This window comes from Babylonia areolata, chromosome 10 (genome assembly GCF_041734735.1).
Source record: "Babylonia areolata isolate BAREFJ2019XMU chromosome 10, ASM4173473v1, whole genome shotgun sequence".
Classification (NCBI taxonomy): Eukaryota; Metazoa; Mollusca; class Gastropoda; order Neogastropoda; family Buccinidae; genus Babylonia; species Babylonia areolata.
This window is the reverse complement of record NC_134885.1, coordinates 26653024-26674414: the sequence shown is the minus strand read 5'-3', so window position 1 is coordinate 26674414 and position 21391 is coordinate 26653024. Positions and strand designations below refer to the sequence as shown.

The 21391-nt window shown below is 41.9% G+C and overlaps 1 protein-coding gene across 2 annotated transcripts in view; it reads left to right on the top strand.

Annotated features, from left to right (window-relative positions):
* Positions 1–21391, top strand: part of LOC143286918 (oxysterol-binding protein-related protein 8-like) — an 82324-nt gene that overhangs the window by 1837 nt on the left and 59096 nt on the right. The window contains exons 2-3 of one of the 2 annotated variants that reach the window (XM_076594867.1): positions 690–790; positions 15163–15218. In XM_076594867.1, the coding sequence (XP_076450982.1) occupies positions 730–790; positions 15163–15218 (117 nt within the window). In that variant the 5' untranslated portion in view covers positions 690–729. Of the gene's footprint in view, positions 1–689; positions 791–15162; positions 15219–21391 lie in introns of those variants that run through there. The other variant, XM_076594869.1, reaches the window with a different exon arrangement.

Below are 21391 nucleotides of genomic sequence, written 5' to 3'. Positions count from 1 at the left end.
ATAGCTGTTACAGTTGTTTGATGTTAGCGTTTCCTTCTATATTATGCCTATGTCTCCCCTTTTAATGTTTTATTTTTTCCAATGCTTTGTATCTTTCCCCACCACACACACACATGCGCACACACGTGCACACACACATACACACCATTCTTCACCCTCTGCCCAATACTGTTCCCATCACCATGCCCCGCCCTCCACCCCCCCCCCCCCCTTTTTTTTTTCCTCGTCTCTAATATCGCTTAAAGTGGAAGACGTTAAACTGAAGACTACTACTACTACTACTACTACTACTACTACACACACACACACACACACACACAGAGATTCTGTGTGTGTGTGTGTTAGTAAAGGTTGTTTACCCATTCAACCATGGGAAGTTTACAGCCTCAGCAGGCTTCCAGTTCCATGCCATATTGATGTGGAAAAAAACATAGGAAATATACTGGTTTTTTCTCCAAATTACGCATGTTGACACATCCTGAAATACTGTAGAAGTTAGTTCCCTTTCTTTGTCATAGTTTGTGGTTTATGCTTTTATAGGAAGATGAAAACCATTTTAATGAGACAAATTTTGATGCGAGAAAAAGGCTTGGGTGCATGGCTCAATGAATAATAAATTTATCATAATTGGCAATTAGTTGCTTTGCTTGTAAACTATTGTGAATGTGATGGTGTGCATGTCAATGTAGGAAGCTGGCTGGAATGCAGTGACTGCTAAGAGACGAGAGGATGGAAGGTGGTCAGATTCCATCTGATCAGCAACACCATTATTGCAAAGCCAGCGACTCTGGTAAGTTTGGATTGCCATTTCTATTGGTACCGTATGGTGATACGGGGAACCGCCATTACTTTCCATGCATCTGAATTCTATGTGTCTCTCCTGCGGGGACAGCTGCTGTATGCAGGTTAAGATCATTTAGCAGTGACAGAGGATAGGGTTCCTGATATACCAGTGTCCTTCAGCAACAGAATGTTTCGTGTGCATGGCAGTGTGAGAACACCTGAAAGTTGTTTTTTTTTTTTTGTAATACATTCATTCAAAGAAAATATTGACCTTACGGTTTATAATGAACAAATGATGTGAACTTTGTAGTGTATGAATATATTATATTAATTGCTGTATACAATACTCACACAAAGAAGAAAGAGAAACACCCATAGGTGCTGGGGAGGACCCAGAGAAGCACTGTCTCCACCCGCCCTTGGAACAATCCTGCACCACCCTTGGAGGCCTGTACTGTGTTCACGATGGATGCAGGCACGCACAGGACATGCTGTATACAATACGCACACAAATAAATATTCACACTGCATTGAGAATAGTGTAATATGTATAGATACTGTTACACACACACACACACACACACACACACACACATGTATACACACATACATGCATGCACACTAAACTTCTAAAGTTATAGATATATGCACACACACGCACACTCACACTGAGCTTTTTGATCAATCATAGCTCGCAAAGCTTTTAGCTGAAAAATTCATTCATGCTTGTTACATGTAGAACATTTCCATTTTAGACCAGTCCAAAAGCTTACGGGTTCTAAAATTTGATGAATTAGATGTGCATAGGGGTAAAAAAAAAAACCCCAAAAACTCTTGTCTCACATCCAGCATTATAAGATATAAAGTTATGACATTATGCTACCGAGTAGTATGTCTGGTACCTCATCATTTTTTATCAGCCTGTGTACAGAGTCATTTGTTTATTTGACTTGTTTTTGATTTGGAAAATGTCCACATTTTAAAAACAAAAAAACAGCAAATAACACTGAAGGCTGAATAGATTGAATGTCTGTGTTCCTATTGATAATGTGTATATTCTCGGGCCAGCACCTCTGTTTTCAAGATTAGTTCATGAATGTATTCCATCACTATCTGGTTTTGTATCTAAGTACTTTTGTTTTTTTCTTTTTTCATAGTGTGTTAAGTATGTGTATTACATACAAAATCACTTTTTTTCTGAGAAATGATGAAGTGCCTTGCGGATTTGGCTTAAATAGATTTAGCTTCCTGAAGCACAGTGCAGGGAGATGTAGAATGAATGAAAGAGAGATGTAGAATGAATGAAAGAGGGAGAAGAACAGGAGTGGTGATGGAGGATGTGCTGAATGACACAGTATTGTATTGTATTGTTTTGCATTGCATTGCATTGTATTGCATTGGTTTACTCATTGTCACAACTGATTTCTCTATTAAATACAGGGTGCACTTTCCATGGAGAGTGTATTGCTACAGTGCAGTGCCACGCTTTTTTCTTTTCTTTTTTTCATCTACCTGCAAGTGTATTTGTTTTTCTGTCTAACTCAAAGTGGATTGTTCCACAGAATTTTGCCAGGGACAGCCCTTTCAGTGCCATTGGTTCTTTTACATGCGCTAACTTCACACGGATCTAAGTTCATTGTCTCATCCAAATCAAGACCACCACTCAGGGTCTAGCTGAGGGGGAAAACATACTGGCGATTGTATTGTATTGCATTGCATTGTATTGTATTGCATTGTATCATTACTTTTGTATTGTATTGTATTGCATGTATTGTATGAACATATTTCTCCATCTGCAAACATTGAACTGCTGTCACCAAAAAGACGACACTGGCAGAGTTCAGTGCCATATTGTTTTTTTCTTACCAGAATGCCAGAATGGTCACAGCCACTGAATTCAGGACATTAAAAGTCAGAGAGAGAGAGAGAGAGAGATTCAAATACTGTGTGAAATATTGCATTTGTTTTTTTTGTACGAAAAAAAAGGAGTTATCATACTCTTTTTTTTCTGTATTTATGGGCTGCAACGCCCACATTTACTTGCAATTAATTTTAGGTGTGGAAAGTGGAGAAGAAAACATGCAACACGCATGTACATATACACAAGCACATATGTATGTATACATGTCTACTAACATGCATGTCTACACACACACACACACACACACACACACACACACTCGCACTCACACACTCACACATTGGGAGGGGGGGATCAGGATTTTATTATCCTATTTATTATTCGCTTTTGTATTAGTGCTTCCACTTCAGCAGACACAAAAAGTCTGTTTAATCACAATATGTATGGTAAATGTGCTTGTACGCATGGTGGGAGGGGAACATGTGGTTTGGTAGTTTATCATGACAGGTGAATAGCATGCTGTCATGTTTGTATGTTCAAACATACGTGCAAGACATATCATGTTGCATAAGGTACTGACAGTTCATCAGACCCTGTGGCCTTTGGTATGATGGATCAGTTGTCACAGGTGCTCTAGAAATGCTCACAGCCATAGTGATTTGTCTCAGTGAACTGTTGCTTACACAGAATTTATTCATATTTATTGACATATTGTCATGTTTAATATAAACAAAGTCACTGCTAATAGTAATACAGTTTGAAGAGGAGAGTATGTTGGTGTTCAATGCAATTGGGAGGAAAGGAAATGAAACAGACTGCAGGCTTAACATTAGTGAACCACCCAGTTTTAAACTGCAGTGGTCTCATGTGGTGCGGGTCCAGAGGCAGCAGGTACGTATCTGTGGGGTAGAATGTGTTAAGGCCTGACAAGGCACGTTGGGTTATGCTGCTGGTCAGGCATCTGTTTAGCAGATGTAGTGTTTCATATATGGGTTTGTCCAAACAAACTGACGCCTCATTGAGAAAATGAAACTGGAAACAGTAATGAGAACTGAAAAAATGCATTGTAGCAGGCACCATCTCATTTAATATGCAAACTGTGTTCTTGGCAAGACTGACAAGAAAACCAGTTGCCTTAGTCCTTGGGTTTATATGGTCAGTCATGGCCACCTCAGAGGCCTTACAACACTCACACTGTTCCTCCAAAGAACATCTTGGACTGGAGGCAGCTCACTATTGACTTTCAGAAAATCCTTTCATAAACCATTCTGTTCGGGACTTTCACACACAGGGCTGATGGTTTAAGGGGAATCTCCTTTGTTGTGACAGTTGTTGCCATCTCCACTGAAACCCACCCTATTCAGACCATTATCAGTATCAGTATCAGTAGCTTAAGGAAGCGTCACTACGTTCGGTCAAATCCATATATGCTACACCACATCAGCCAAGCAGATGCCTGACCAGCAGCAAAACCCAACGCGCTTAGTCAGGCCTTGAAAAGAAAAATAAATAAATAAACGAATAAAAAAGAAAAGAAAAAGAATTATAATAATAACAGTAAATGAAATAAATTAAAAAGATAATAATGATGATAAATAAGCAAATAAATGTAAAACATGCAGACACGCATTCACACATACACACACACACACACACACACACATGCATGACAGATATGCAACAAACATGCAGTTTCACAGATATGAAAGCACAAACAAATACACATAAACGTACACGAGCCCCAACACACACACAAACACACACACACACACACAGACATTACCCTGCACCGGCCACCCCAACTCCCCTCCTCCACACACTCATTTCCAGGCAAAATATCACAGCTCCCATGGCACACACACTCACACACACACACACACACACACACACACATTTACTTGTACAAGCACACACATGTGCATCCATATCCTCCACCCCCAACCCCCTACACATATATACAAATATATATATATGCACACCCGCACGTTCCAATATTCCGTTGCTCCCACAGTACAGACATGCATGTAGTATGATGCATGCGTTTGTAGTGCTTTGTGTATCGAGACGAGCTAAGGGAAATAACTCCGGTTGATCTGAGCTTGGCAGAATAAATGTGGCTTACACAGAAGCACTCTGTCTGGACTCCATTTGTCCCTTTACATAATATTACATGGTGGCAGCGGTGGGGACCTTACTCTCCACTCCTCCAGTAATACTGGACCAACAGACAACATTTCACAGTCGTCGATGACCTGCTACTCTTTGATGATCACATTGTCATTCCCTGCGACCTGAGAATGGACATCCTCAACCACCTACATGAAGGACACCAGGGCATCACTAAAACCCATGCCTTGGCCTCATCTTCAGTTTGGTGGCCTTCCATCTCCTCCCAGATAGAAGAAATGGTCAGCAAATGCTGCACCTGCACTATACACAGGCCAGCCCAAAAAGAGCCATTACTTCCCTCTTCCTTCACTGAACGCCCATGGTCCAGAGTCGGGATGGACCTCATTGAACATGATGGCAAAATGGACATAATCATCATTGACTACTGTTCTCGATTGATTGAGACTCGACCCTTAGAAAAAACATCAAACGCTCACACCATTGTCAGGATCAAGAATGTTTTTGCAGCCCATGGCATACCAGATGTTGTTATTTCTGACAATGGTCCACAGTTTGCCAGTACAGGATTCAGGGTGTTTGCAGCAGATTGCAGCTTCACCCACACCACAACCTCACCATGGTACCCCCAGAGCAATGGTGAAGCAGAGCATGCAGTCCAAACGGTGAAACAGATGCTCAAAAAATCCAAAGACCCCAATGCAGCCCTACACACGTGTTCAGCGCTTAATTTTTAGTTCATCGCAGCAGCAAACTTGACCCCGCGTTCAACTCAGGAAGGAAAGGCACTGATTAAAAATAACACGCAGCAGCCGGGATGGTTAGAACTGTGGCCTGGAAGAGATAGCAGCACAAAGCGCCATGGGTGCTCTTCCATGTCGCGCCTCTAGCTGTTACCAGCTGTTGGGAGGGAGAAAGACCAGCAGAGTGGTGTGTGCTGTGCCGAGCGATGGCAGTGGCCACAGAGAGAAAACAACACATCTTCTTTAACATCTGATAACATGTTGCTTGTCACCGCAGTCATTTTATTAACAGTACGGTTTTAAAGAATACAGTCTTAGCTTCAAAACGATAGGAAACTCGAATATGAACATCCGATTATTTTTTTCAGGATACCTGTTCGAAAAAAGTAGGCATGCTTATCACCATGCATTCTGACACATTTTGAACACACTAAATCTAATTTCACAGACGGACAGAGTTAGCACAACACGCAAAATGCATTTCCAGCATGATGTAATACATTGGCATGCTGCTCACTAACCTGTGGTGACCATTGGAAAGTCTGGGAGAAGCTGTAGCGTGTCAAAGGATTCAACTATTGTAGCTTGTGCAAGTACTCCACTGACACACACTGATTCAGTCAATCACACACATGGAAGCGAATAACAGTCACGATACATATCTGGATGGCAGCTTTAGTATTTTGAAGAAAAAACATCAGTGTCTGCTGACTGGTTTGTGAAAGTGGTGGTCATCACCATTCAGTCATTGGCAGTAATCACTAAACTGATTATTCTGTTAGAAGAAAGGACTGACACATTATCAAAAAGTCTTAATCAATTGTCCACTTCATAAATTGCCTAACAGTTAACGTGGTCAAGCGTGGAGCTGCAAGCAGGTTACTAATTTTCACTCTTCACCCCCAGCATGCTGGATGGGCTAGCTTGCTCTGATGGAGAGAAAGTCAGAGACAAAGTGAGATCAAGATAAGAAAATAGACACAGAGGGGGGAGGGATGGTGACAGAGAGTGTGAGTGAGATAGAGAGATGAGGATAAGAGAATAGAAAGAGAGGGGGGCAAAGAGAGAGAGGGTGAGGCAAAGAGAGATGAGGATAAGAGAACAGAAAGAGAGAGAGAGAGAGGGGGGTGGGGGTGGTGGAGAGTGAGTGAATAAGGCAAAGAGGGATGAGGATAAGAGAACAGAAAGAGAGAGAGGGGGTGGTGGTGGAGAGCGAGTGAAAAAGGCAAAGAGGGATGAGGATAAGAGAACAGAAAGAGAGGGGGGCGGAGAGAGAGTGAGAGAGACACACAGAGAGAGCGGGGAGAGAGAAAGAGAGAGATGTGGATAAGAGAATAGAGACAAGGTAAAGAGAGAGGGGTGACTAGAGAGAGAGAGAGAACGATAAGAGGAGGCAAAGAGAGAGATGAGAGGAAAAGGTGGTGAGAGTAGAGTGACACAAGGAGAGAGAGAGAGAGAGAGAACGATTTCTGTAATTCAGATAAAGAGATAGAGAGAACGATTTATTTAAAAATCCAAAGAGGGAGAGAGAGAGAACGATTTCTTTAATTCAGATAAAGAGAGAGAATGATTATTTAATGATCCAGAGAGAGAGAGAGAGAGAGAGAGAATGATTTCTTTAATTTGGATAAAGAGAGAGAGAGAGAGTAAAATGAATAAATGCAAGACGAGAGATGCGGTGCGAAGAATGAGTGATGAGAGAGAGCAGGATATAAGTGGACAGCACGTGTTGAAAAAAACAAAAAGAAGAATGAAAGAAATAAGGCAAACAGAAAGGATGACAGATTCTAGTCCTCTGGTGAGAGAGACAGAGAATGAATGAATGAATACTGAATGAAAAAGTACAAAAAAGAGAGAGAGAAAGATATAAGAGAGAGGGTGGTGAACTAAGAAAAGCAAAGAGTAAGCAAGAGAAAGAGAGGGAAGAAAACAGAACGAAATATGGAAGGAAAGAAAGAAAATGAGAGAAGAGGAGGTGAAAGAAACCCTACTCACGAATTTCTGTTGTGAAAAAATACACCACTGCCAGTCACAGTTGCCAGCAAACAGTTCTCACAAATAAATGCTGCGATATTAAAAGACCGGTTCCTATGGAGAAAGGTACTACCACCACCAGAAAGAGAAATGTCTGAACTATCCGACAGTACAAACTTTAATGCCACAGAATCTCACATACACTCACAAGCCCGCCCAAAAGCCGTGGGAAATTGCCTCGTTTTAATATAAGACAAGAGAAGGGTCAGAGGAGGGTTACGCGGGCACAGCGGCCGAACAAGTTTACGGGTCTGGCATTATCAGTGCTGTCCGTGGGAGCTCGCTGTCAGCTAAATGTGCGGTTCTGTTTAGAACTTGGACAGCTGTGCCTACTCCTCTACAGAGCCACTCCATTGCGCAACGGTCTCTCCTCCAACGAACTCCTGATGGGGAGGAAACTTAAAACCAAACTTCCCATCCTACCCTCCTCCCTCCACCCATCAACTCCTGACCACTCTCTCATCCAAGAAAAAGAGAATGACATGTAATCAAAACAACGAACACTCTTCAACAAACATCATGCTGCACGAGAGGCACCTCCGCATATAACAGGAGAGTCTGTGTTCATTAAAGACATGAACAAAACCGGACAGGTTTTAGTGGAACACCACAATCCACGCTCCTTCATCGTGGCAACAGCGCAGGGAACGATCCGCCGTAACAGGTCACACCTAGTGGCCATGCCTGGTGAAGCCCCACCAACACTGCAGACAACCACTACCGCAGGGAATGCCATGTCTTCGGATTCTCTTCCACCACCATCACCACCTCAGCAGATCCCCTCATCACCCAGACAGCAGCCACCCATACAGATGACCACACCCAGAGCAACACCCACGGCACCAGGATCAGCTGTCAACAACACACCAGGTCAACTCCGCACCAGATCAGGCAGACCAGTCAACAAACCGGTGAAGCTGAATCTGTGAAAGTGTACCCAGCAGATCTGAGAAAGACCCTTCTGGCTTGTCTGTACTGGGAAAACAAAGTGTAGGAAGTGCAAATGTGCTCCCATACAGGTCTGAGAAAGGCCCCTATGGCTCACCTGTCTTGGGGAAAACAAAATATTAGACTTCACCAGCACAACAAACTTACTTCACCCCATAACTATACCAAAGTGTGGAACACAGTGCAACATTGACATATATATTCTTGTGTGTGTACATGTACATTGCTTCTGAACACTTACCAGTAACCACTGATCTAGTCACATGTCATCATCAAACGTACACTGGTACCAAACCCAAAACCCATACAAATATGCTTAACGTATTGTGTTTGTTTTCACTACATTTTTTTTTCTTTTCTCCTTTTCACCACAAAATTCTCTTATCACTAAAAGTTTCAAAGCATATCCCATAATGTGTATCTGCCCACAAGCCATAATTTCCTTATTCTCTTTGGAAGGAAACTATACTGAATTGATTGACATTGTTACGAATCAGTAGAAGGGGGAAGAGGAGAGAAGTGAACTGACTCTCACAAAAGAAGCTCAGTGAGACTCATAGTGCATACTGCATGATCTGCTTTAAATTCATTTTTAGTTCATTGTGTATCTAGATGGAAATGAACAGTACCCAATACAAAAAAGGGGAGTTGTAGTATGATGAATGCGTTTGTTGTGCTTTGTGTATCGAGACGAGCTAAGGGAAATAACTCCGGTTGATCTGAACTTGGCGGAATGAACATGGCTTACACAGAAGCACTCTGTCTGGACTCCTTTTGTCCCTTTACATAATATTACAGTGCATACACACACATACCTCATCCTCTGCACACACACACACACACACACACACACACACACACTCACACACATGTGCACGGAACACTCCTGACGTGTACACTTACACACTTGCGCACGCACACATGCACAAAAACACACAGACACACATACACTCATGCACAGAGGCTGCCACTGATTGGCCGCAAGATGGGTGGGAAAAGATCTCAGATGCTATGAATGTGGCGTCTAGCGTGTTGCTCAGTCTATTGTATTTGGAAAAGCCCACAGAGACTCTGTTCCGTTTTGAAGAAATTTGCGCAATGTTGGTTTGGAAATGATGCCAATATTCATTTGATTTGCAAAGCATCATGCTGTACCTTTCATGCTAGACTTATGGCTCTCTCTCTGCCTTTATTTCTTTGAGGCGATCGATGGTGTGATGGCCTTGTACCTGTTCTTTTTGGTATTCTTTGACTTTTCTGAAGATTTCCAATTTTCCTAGATGTAGGCCGCTCATTGTTGTTGCGTTACCAGCAAGTCTGTCAGCTCGCTCATTTTCCTTAACACCTGCATGTCCCAGCCAGTGTGACCATATAAGTTTTTGAATCTGAAAGTTGCGCATTTCCTCATGCCACTCTGGGCTTCCCATTCCACTTTCAGTTTTCTGTATGAGGTTCATTGAGTCCATTACAATCATGCCATGTTGGTTTCCAGGCATATGGATAGATGATAGCCATTGGAGAGTGTGTATCACAGCTTCAACTTCCATCTTAAGGCTGGAGGTTGTGACTTTGTAGGCAGCATTCTCTTCCCTAATTGTTTTTCCATTTTGTTTCACAGTGAATCCCCAGCCGGACTGGCCTTTGGTGACTGAGCCATCTGTGTATATGATGATGTCCTCTTCTTTACTGTTTTCTTCTATGAGTAGCTTCACTTCTGCATCAGTTTTGCCCTCTGGCCATTCCCGACAATATCTTCCTAGAGTGGGTGAAATGGCTGTGTTGAATAGATGATTGAGGGGAGAGAAAGAAGGATGAATACTTTAGTGTGCAGTTAGTGCTTGATGGACAAAGATGTTCAAAGAAAGTCAACAGTCAAGGAGGGAGAGAATGCACAGAGAGAGAGAGGGGTGTGTGAATATTTTGTCCTTGCTAACATGAAGGCTGAGTCCTTCAGCAGACAAGGCAAGTCATCATCCTTTGGCTGGGGAGGAAAGATTGACGGATCAATAGACAGACAGACAGACACAGAGAGAGCTTCATTTCCTGATAATGAAAGGACAGAGTGGACAGACAACAAGGATGATAGAAAAGCAGCTTATTCGGGTGGTGTCATTGTGTATTGTCCTCTCTTTGTTGACTGAATGACTTGACTGGACTGGACTGGACGACTGGACAGGCTTCAGCAGCACTGGTTACCATCACCATCCAGACAGGCTTATCCTTCAGACCTCCGCCATGTGATCCGATTGTTAGCCTGGCACTTATCACCATCAGAATGATTGCCAGGGCTGGATCCTTTTTGTTATAAAGGAATGCAGAATTCTCACATGCTTTGGTGACGTAGTAACGGCTTGCTCACATCACAAGCTGAAGGTGATTGGGCTGGTTGCTGATTTGCTTTCTGACACACTGTGCAGTATAGTTTCCATCAGGAACATTTCTCCAGAAAGAATATTTATTCATCCCATACAGGTGAATTGTACTTTGCCATTGTGTGTGTGTGTGTGTGTGTGTGAGAGAGAGAGAGAGAGAGCAAGATTTTAGGACTTCACTGACTAGCTCTCTTCCATTTTTTGCAGGGCTATTTTCAAGGAATAAAACAGTGTTGTGAAATGTGAACTTTACAGTGTTGCTCAATTTGCTTGAGTGTTTTGTGAGTTATTCACTTTTTTAGTTAAAGCTGTAAATAGAATAGTTGTTATGACGATGGTCTTGGCTAAAGATTTGCTTGTGTGTTTCTTTGTTACTCCTGATTGTGGTGACAGTAGTACTTTGTAGCAGTCATATTATACAACAACCTATTTTTTTTGTACTCTCTCTTTCTCTGACTATCTGTCCCCTTATATCTCTCTCATCTTATTCTCCTCTATTTAGTGTTGTAAATGTCAAATTACCATTCATGTATCCATGACTATAATTTGCATGCTGTACTGATATAATGATTTCCCCTTTGTATATGTTACTGTTTCCCCTTCGAGGGCTGCATGAAAAAAAGCATTATTTTGCTTACTGTATTACCCTCAGAAAATAAGATTTATTCAGTTTTATTCAGTTCTCTGTCTCAAAACACACACTCTCCTCTCTTACCATTTCCATGTCTCTCTCTTTCTCTCTTCCTTTTCTGGCTTACTGAAGAAAGGTTGGTTAGTAAGTCACTAAGTGCAAGCCATTTTACAATGTAAATCAACCTGGGTCAGTAAATCATTTTTGTTCCTAATGTTTCCTTGACTGGAAAGGCATATGCTTTTGATGGGAGATTTGCACTGAATTTTTTGCTCTCCCCAATTAAAAGCTATGGGGTGAAGTGATGACAGATGAAAACCAAACATTCCTCTGACAGAATTCAATGAGGTGAGGGGGCAGGAGGTGGAGGAGGAGGGGGAGAGATTAGTGGGAGAGGGGGGCCAGACACTGAGACCGCCTCACCTGACTGTGCCATCAGTGTTCATTCACTACTGTGGCTGCTTGTTGTGGAGATATTACCATCTCCTTTCCCCCTCACTCCCCACCTGCCCCCCCTGCCCCCTCCTCCACTGCTATGCACATGCATCACCCTGCTCTCATTCTTTGTTCACACTGCAACTTTAGCTGCTGCGCATCATTACAGCAGGAAGTGGGCCTCTTCTTTAAGCATGTGTGGTCACCTGTGTGTGTGTACACACACACACACACACACACACACACACACACACACACACACACCCTGAGTCCATGTACCAACCAGCGAGCTCACAGAACGCCAGTGTCTCCTCCCCACCTGCACTCAAGATCGATGACCTTGAGATCAAGTCAGTCGACAAGTTTTGCTACCTGGGCAGCACCCTATGCAGCAATGGAGCCCTTGATGCAGAAGTGACGCGCTTCGCCAAGGCCAGCTCCGCATTTGGCAGACTCAACAACAGGCTGTGGAACAACAAAGGCATCAGGCTCAGCACCAACTTCAAAACCTACAGAGCTGTTGTGCTGACCACCTTGTACTGCTGTGAAACATAGACGACGTATCGCCGTCACATTCAACAACTTGAGCAGTTTCACCAGAGATGCCTACAAAAGATCCTTGGCATAACGTGGCAAGACAGCGTCTCCAACCTCCAGGTCCAAGATAGGAGCGGCCTGCCCAGCATTGAAAGCCTGCTGATCCAGTGCCAGCTACGCTGGACAGGACACATTGTCCACATGACAGACAGCAGGATCCCAAAGATGCTTTTGTATGGCCAGCTGAAGGAAGGCCATCGCAAACTTTGTATCTCAAATTCTTCTGGAGCAAAAAAGGAGGAAATGAAAAGTACAGAAATACAACAACAATTACTACTACTTCTGCTACTGTTGCAGCTGCTGCTACTGCTACTGTTACTTCTGCTACCACCACTTCTACTACTACTACTGAAAGACTGGTTGAATCTCTATACAGAAACATGAAGACAGCATGACAAGATAGCTGGCTTGAGAACATGTATTTAGAGTTTCAGAAACTGATGATTATAGTCTGCCTGCATTCTTCACTTCCAAAATTCAAATCTGTTTTGAAGATCTTTTCATGTTTTGGCAATTCTGTATGTGTGTGTGTGTGAGTGTGTGTATGCGTGTGCACTTGTGTGTTAAAGATTATTCTGAGGCCATCAACTTTGTGAGAGTTTAAAAGCATGATACGGTAGCTACCTATTTTGAAGAGCCAGCATTGTAATACATGAACTACACTGAATAGGGCATTGTGTTGCTATCAGTATATGTTGTTACTAAATTCTTGTGCTATTTATAATTCTGTGCAAGATGAAACCAAGCAGAAGTGTTTGTTGGAAATGTTCACTGCAGCACATGCTCCAAACACAAAGGAAATGTTGGTACCCTCCAGACAAACACAACTCCTATGTAAGCGTACAGACACATTATGAAACAAGAAGTGTGCTGCTAGGATATTCATTCTTGTCTACGAAAAATCAATGAAAATAAAATAAAGAAGTTAAACTTATTCCCCCCCGTCTCCCTGCCATGTCTGTGGCAATAATAAAATTCCCCAGCTGTCATCTCTGTCTCGATGTTTTCAGCTACCACCGAAGAGGCTGTGAGAGTGAAAAGGTCATGGGGAAAGGGCATGGTTTTGATTTAATGGGGAAAAAAACCCCAGTGTCTGAAAAAAGAAGGGGCAAAATAAAGAATGTCAATATTTAATTGCAAAGGCTTGTCTTGTGAAATCCTTGAGTGGCAAAGACTGGGTTTTGTTGCTTCAGGAAGTTGGGGACAAAATGAATGGAGAAAGAATCATGACGCAGACATCTGCATGCCAGAAAAAATTGTCATTTAATGTCTGGCACCATGACTGAGTGATCATTGTTGTCAGCAGGGCGCTTAGTAGGTGTGTCTTGCATATTCTGAATCAGTGCAGACAACTACTGAACATCACAGAAGTGACTAGGCAGCAGTGTATGGTCTTCTCTGGTGTGTAGCATCCTGGCGACCTAAGATTACAAGTTCCCAGTGGAGTGCCTGTGTGATGAGGTTGGGGCAGACAAATCCAGGTGTGGCTGTGCATGAGGGACTCTGAATGAGTAGTGTGAGGATAATCCCTCTGACATGGCGCAGATGATTGGACATGAAAAAAATTAAATAAAGGAGCATGAAGACCACAACTTGAGAAGATAAAACACTTCTTATTCTTCTGAAACAATGGTGATCACCAGATAACAAATTACATGTGTGGATATCTGAAGGTGAAACCAGCTATACAATGTCTAGACATTCTAGAAATTAAGTAGGTTTTTTTCTTTTTTGCGTGTATACTGTGACATTGGAAGTTAGCCACATATTGATATCTCGCTTTGTATGTCTTGTCTTTCTGTCTTTTCTGTCTCTGTGAGTCTGTCTCTCTGTCTGCCTGTATCCCTCTCTCTCTTTCTTTTGCTGTGTGTGTGTGTGTGTGTGCGCGCGCGCGCGTGTGTGTGCATGTATGTCTGTCTCTGTACCTCTTTCTTGCTCTGTGTGTCTGTGCAGTGTGTGTCTGTCTCTCTCTGTCTGTCTGTCTGTCTCTGTACCTCTCTCAAAAGAAAGTCTATTCAGTTATTAGACTGCCACATTGCTCTGAAGAAATGAGATTTTCAACTGAGCATGTATAAGAGTAAGACCGTTAACCAGTACATATTTGAATGAACAAATATGTGTTGAATGTGCAAATATGTATTACTTGATAATGTACACACACACGCACATGCACACACATGCACACATGCACACGCACACACACACACACATACACACACACACATACTTATGATGAGGCAAGGGACGGGTGGGGGGGGATAGATTTTCATAAAAAATAATGGAAAATTATGGAACGGACACATACACACACTTAGAGAATTTCAGAGGCATGTACTCGGTTTTTATGTGCATAGGTATGACTGTACTTGTACTTAGTTTTCTTATCCACATGGTGTTGTTGCTTTTTGGGGGTGTTTGGGGGGGGGGGGGGGGGGGGCGGCGGAGAAGGTGTTGGTGGTGGTATGTGTGTGTGTGTGTGGGGGGGGGTTGTTGTTGTTTTCAGCCCTGTTTATGACCTTGTGTGGTCAGGTGGGCTATAAGTAACAGTGATAAACAAATAGTCTCTCTGTTTTTCAGTGCCTCAGGTTGGCAGATGACACACCTGATGATGATGATGTGTTCCTGTGACAGGTTCTTTCACAGTCATTAGCATGAAGCATGGCCAGACCACACCCACAGCTTTTCCAGTAAGTCTGGCCCGACTGTGATTGTCATGCATTCCTTCTTTTTACTTTTCGTTTCTTTTTTTGTTGTTGTTCATTCTCTTTTCTTCTTTTGGCATTCATGGACTACTGTCTTCCCATGTTTATCCGCATACCTGAGGGGCTTGTAGGTGTCTGACCCATTTTCATCTGTCCTTTTAAGCAGTCATGTTCAGCTTTAGTGGGCAGGAGTGAGGGGCGACATCCTGGGTGTGTGGGTGTTTCGATGACCCAACAAATACTATTAACGTTTATAATTGATCTTGTGCGTATTTACACACAGTAAGCAGAGATGCCAACTTTTTCAATTTTGTTAAGCTTGATCGCAGTTTGTTCCAACATTACGCTAACGTCAGAATTATTCCGACAAGTTCATTTTCGACTACATAGCATGGTCACATGCTTTCCTGTTGTAACATTACCCAAACACTCTAGACCTATCGAACACGAGGCCAGAGCAGTCACTTCTAACCTTGGTCTCACTTGATGATGCTCAGCTAACAGCATGCATGTTTACATTGAAACAGCATTGACTGGACCAATCAACTTAATCATTTGCCCGAACAAGAGAGAACATGGCTAAATTAAGTTGCATCTTGGTCAAACAGCATCTGTGCCCAGTGGATTAAGCTATGAACATTTGCAAATGTGGCTCGGAGTCAAAGTGTTCATCCCAAATTCAAAATGTTCCTACAAACACTTGACAGGGGTTGGCATCTCTGAGTTAGGAATGAAGACACAAGTATTATGCATACTTGGGAGAAACCAAAACTTTTGACATCTACCCTCAACCCACCAGGCTCTGCTGCTTGGACCCCCTGAACCCTGGACCGCTCAGATTGAAAGTCTGGAGCTGTTAACAACGTGGCTGTTATGCCTATCTTTCATTCATTCAAAATGAACTTAAGACTGCTCCAGCTCCAGGGGATATATATATATATATATATATATATATATATATATATATATATGTTATATTTTTATAACTGCCAAGTTGTGGAGCCACCATTCCAGCTTGCCAAAGTCTCTCGGTTTTAGAGCTGTGTTATTGTCTGTTTTCATGTTGTTGTTTTTATTGTTGTTTTTCATATTCATGTCATGTACACGCAAAAGAAGAAAAAATATATACAACAAGTAGATAAGTCACCAAGGTAATTCATACAATAGGGGAAATGTAAATCTCCAGTCCACATGCACGTATAAGCAGTGTTGGCATCAGGAAGTCACACATATATGTAAATATTTGACTGAAAATGGATTTTCCATAAATATGTTACTGAGGGTAACATTTTTGTTGTGTGTCCTTTCACACATGCTTTGTGCATTGTTCACACATCGGACCATAGTATGCTGTCTCAGTTGAAAGACTAGCACTCAGACCAGCCTCTGGGTTTGGTGGATTGTGAAGATACTGTACTCTCTGCTGTGCTAAGATATGAAACTGAAACATGTTTTCAAATCACATTTTCTAGTGCTTATTTGACTGTTTATATTTCCTTTTTTGACAAACTAGTAAGTTTGAAAATTAAAAATCTGTCATCATCTTTGTCATTCTCAGAGACTAACTTCATCCTTTACATATATATATATTATAACTGCAGTGAATGATTGAAATCCCTAATCAAGCTGTAAATACATATTTTAAAAATGCACTTGTGCTTCAGTTTTAAATAAATCTGCATTCACTGAGTGACTTGAGGAATCTACAAGCTTTTGAATGCTTCAGATCACACATTCCCAGGCATTAGATTCTTCAGACTATAGTCTGAAATCAGACCAAATAAAGATTAGAAAAGTGACAATTGAAAAAAAAAAAGTTACATTTATATATAATGATTGAGGTAATGGAGTGATTTCAGACTGAAACAAAAAGTCTCAGTCTCATCCCTGATTTTTTCATCATTTCACAATGATTTTAACTCTGAGCAACTTAGAACATGAATTGTTGAATGGGGAAAAAAAAAAAAGTGGGGGGGGGGGGGGGGGGGGGGGGGGGGGGGGAAGAAGGAGAAGAAAGAAAAGCAAAGAATAAAAATGTTAGCTAGATGGTTAACTGCTGGTCATGTATGTGGGTGTGCAGGTGTGTTTGTGTGCTTGTGTGTGCACATGCTTGTTTGTGTGCTTGTGTGTGCACATGCTTGTTTGTGCATGATGTACTTGTTGCAAGTATGCTTATGTATGCATAACCTTTTTTGAGAATGCCACAAACTCCCAACCTGTGAGGTATGAGCGTCAGTCTCTGTCATTAGTAGTAGTAGTAGTTGTAGTAGTATCATTATTATCAGTCTTCTTATCACTGCCCAAGCATTGCTGTGGCATCAAAATTCATCTCAATAAAACAGTTTTCATGTTATTACACATGCATAAAATACAGGGGAAGGGAACTAACTTCTACAGTATTTCCAGATGTATCCACATGTAACTTGGAGGAAAAACAGCATATTTTCTGCATTTTGTTTCACATCAGTATGGTATGGAAGTGTTGAATGGGTTCAAAAGTCAACATGAAACAGGATACATTTTTTAAAGCTGCACTTACTCATTTGGTTCTGGCTTTTTTTTCTCTTTTTTTTTTTTCCAAAAACAGTGAAGGTCAAATTATAGAAGGTTGCTCTTCATTCACAAACAACTGTCTGGCTACCATGGCAACACACGCAGTAAAACATTGGAAGTTCAACACTGCATTTTAGTTCTGCAAACTGCATTTAGGTATTTGCTTCTCTAGAGAGCTCTTTCTCTCCACCACACCCCTCTCTCAGCCCCACCACCCACCCCCCTCTCTATTTCCCCCTCTCTCTCTCTTCCTATTGTCGTTCTCTTTAACTTTGTACGTAGGTGAGAGAGAGAGAGAGAGAGCTCATGCATGTGCATGAACTTGTGATTGCTGCTGAGTGATTGGATGTGCAAGGTGGGTGGGTGGGTGCTCCTCATCTTTATTCTGTCTTGAATGCTGAACATGCATGGACGCAAGTCAACAAGCTGTCTCTCACACAAAGGCAGAAACTCATGCATACATGCACCCCACACATCCCCACACACAACCATCACACACCACCATCATCACCACCACCCCAACCACCTCCCAACCCCAAATGCAGACTTGTTCAGTTGTTCACAGACTCTCAGTCTCTTGTTGACTCTCATTTACCTTATAATTATATACACATGTTGTCTCTCTCTCCTCCCTCTTTCTCTCCCTCTCTCTCTTTCTTTGCTCTCTCTCTTTCTCCCCCCCCCCCCCCCCCACCACTCCCCCACCTCTCCTTTAGTCCTTATAATTATAAATAACCCCTGTTGTTTTCTGTGGCATTGAATTTTTTCAGTATTGGTGGGGTTCCCTTCTAGTTCTACTCATGATCTCTACAGTGCTCCCCACTAAAGAAGCAGAAAAGCCAACATACACACATGCATGCACACACACACGCATGCATGAAAGCACTCATGCACACACACATGCATGCACACATGCACACACACAAAAACACATACAAACACACAGAAAGATAGAGATTTACAGAAAACAAGCAAGAGAGCAGTGCAGAGACTGATATGAGAGAGAGAGGGAGAGACCATGAAAGAGAGGTTATTCAAAATGTTGTAAAATCCAGCCTTTACACACACCCACAACATCCCACCCCCGCTGTATCCACCCACCTCCTCTTCCCCCACAGAGAGAGAGAGAGAGAGAGAGAGAGGAAATTATTAATGTGTATAACCGATAAACAAAGATTGATGGATAATGGCTTTGTTCATTATCATTCCTCAAGGCCTGACTAAGCGCATTGGGTTATGCTGCTGGTCAGGCATCTGCTTGGCAGATGTGGTGTAGCGTATATGGTTTTGTCCGAACGCAGTGACGATTCCTTGAGCTACTGAAACTGAAACTGAAACTCGTTATCGTTTCATGTCTAGTGCTGTTCCTGAACACACACACACGTACACTCTCTCTCTCTCTCTCTCTCACTCACACACTCACATACACATAAACAAACACACACACAGAGGAAATGATGTGTAGAGTGGAGTATTGATCGTGTCTGTGGCTGTCATCAGTGTCAGTCAGGGAAGTGGGAAAAGCCCAGACACACATGCGCTGGCATCCCTGGGATGTCCAGGGAAAGGGAGGGGCACTGTTATATCCATCAGTTTTGTTTTTGTTTTTGTTTTTTTTTAACATTCAGATGTAAAAAAAAAAAAAAGAAAAAAAAAGAAGAACCCAAGGAAAAAAACATGGAGAGAGGATGGAGAGGACAGTTTTTTGTTGTTATTTTTTTGTTTGTTTTTCCCAAGAGAATCAAGTATGGACTAATGTAGTTTAATGTTCTGGCGGGGATGTTTGTGTTTTTTGTGAGAGTGGGGTGTGTGTGTGTGTGTGTGTGTGTGTGTGTGTGTGTGTGTGTGTGTGTGTGTGTGTGTGATATGATAATGTAAGGAGAGAGGAAAGAAGAGAGAAAAAGAAAGGTGCATAACTGGAGAAAGAGAGGGCGAAGGAATGGAGAGACAGACAAGATCGCAAGATAATCACATAACAAAAGGAGAGAGGGTATATACATGTTCTTTAAGAGTTTACCGACATATGTAATGTATGTCTGCTCTGAAGTAGAATAGTTTATACCAAAACTGTTTATTGATTTTATTTGTTTATTATTTATTCATTTATTCATTCATTTTTGTTTCATGCTCTGCAGGGAGAGAACAGATGAAAAGGTTTTGATGTGTAAAATGTGCGAAAGGTGGTAAGAATGTGATGAGAGAATGTGAGATATGCAAAAAAAATTACATTGATATAGAATACTTCAATATTTACTTTTTTTATGAACATACTTTATATATGTCCACAATTGATTATTCAGACTTTTGCTGATTAAATGATATTGCTGTTTCTTCAATGTGGCAAAAAAAAAGAAGAAAAAAAACAGTAAGCCAGTTTCTGCTTAATAAACATTTGTAATGATCAGATGATGTCAGTGTATGTGTGTGTGTGTGTGTGTGTGTGTGTGTGTGTGTGTGTGCGCGCGCGCGCATTTGCATGCATACAATCCTTTCATGTATTATTGATGAACTGTTGGAAATAGTTTCTGCATTGAAGATGTGAGTACTTGTTTTGTATGTATGTGATTTATGTTCTTTAAAAATCAGATACATTTTTAGACATCATGATTATGACCTTTTTTATTTTGCCCTTTTCTGGAACAACAACAATTGAATCATTGGGAGAAATGATTTTTTAGGGGTTGTTTTTAGGTTCTTTTGAGTTTGAAGGAAAATAATTGATCTCTATATGTGTGCATGTGTGTGTGTGTTTGTGTGCAGTGGTGCCTCTGTCTGTGTGTTACAAGTACATTTGTGCCTCTCTGTGTCTGTCTGTACGCATTTGTGCCTCAGTTTGTGTGTGTGTGTGTGTGTGTGTGAGAAAGAGAGAGGAAACATTTTTCGTCGCCTTTAGAAACTGTTCTAGTTTTCATCTTGCATTCCTGCATTGCAGTTACTGCTTTGATTGGCCAGAACATATTTCTTCTTCCTTTGTGGGTTGCAACTCTTACTTTAACTCGAATGTACATGAGTGGGCTTTTGCGTGTATGACCGTTTTTACCCCTCCATGTAGGCAGTTGTATTCTGTTTTCGGGGATGTGCATGCTGGGTATGCTCTTGTTTCCATAACTCATTGAATGCTGACATGGATTACAGGATCTTTAATGTGTGTAGTTGATCTTCTGCTTGCGTACACACACAAAGGGGGATCAGGCACAAGCAGAACTGCACATATGTTGACCTGGGAGATCAGAAAAATCTCCACTCTTTACCCACCAGGCACTGTTACTGAGATTCAAAGCCTGGACCCTCAGATTGAAAGTCCAACACTTTAACCACTTGGCTATTGTGCCTGTTGACCAGACCATGTTAATGGTCATGTTTTTTTCACAGCTATGTAGATGTCATTTTTCCAGGGGTGGGTGGGGGGTGGATGGAGTTGGATAGGGGGAGAGTAGGAGGGTTCTAAGGGTATGCTGCTTCATGACCTTCAAAATGGGACCTTTCCACCCACAGAATTAACATGTGGATGGCAGGAGTATGCTTCAATTCTTGTACATGTGGGGTAATGGGAGCAGGAGGGTAGGTGAAGTGGGGGAAGGTGGGGTAGAGATTTCTTGGGGCAC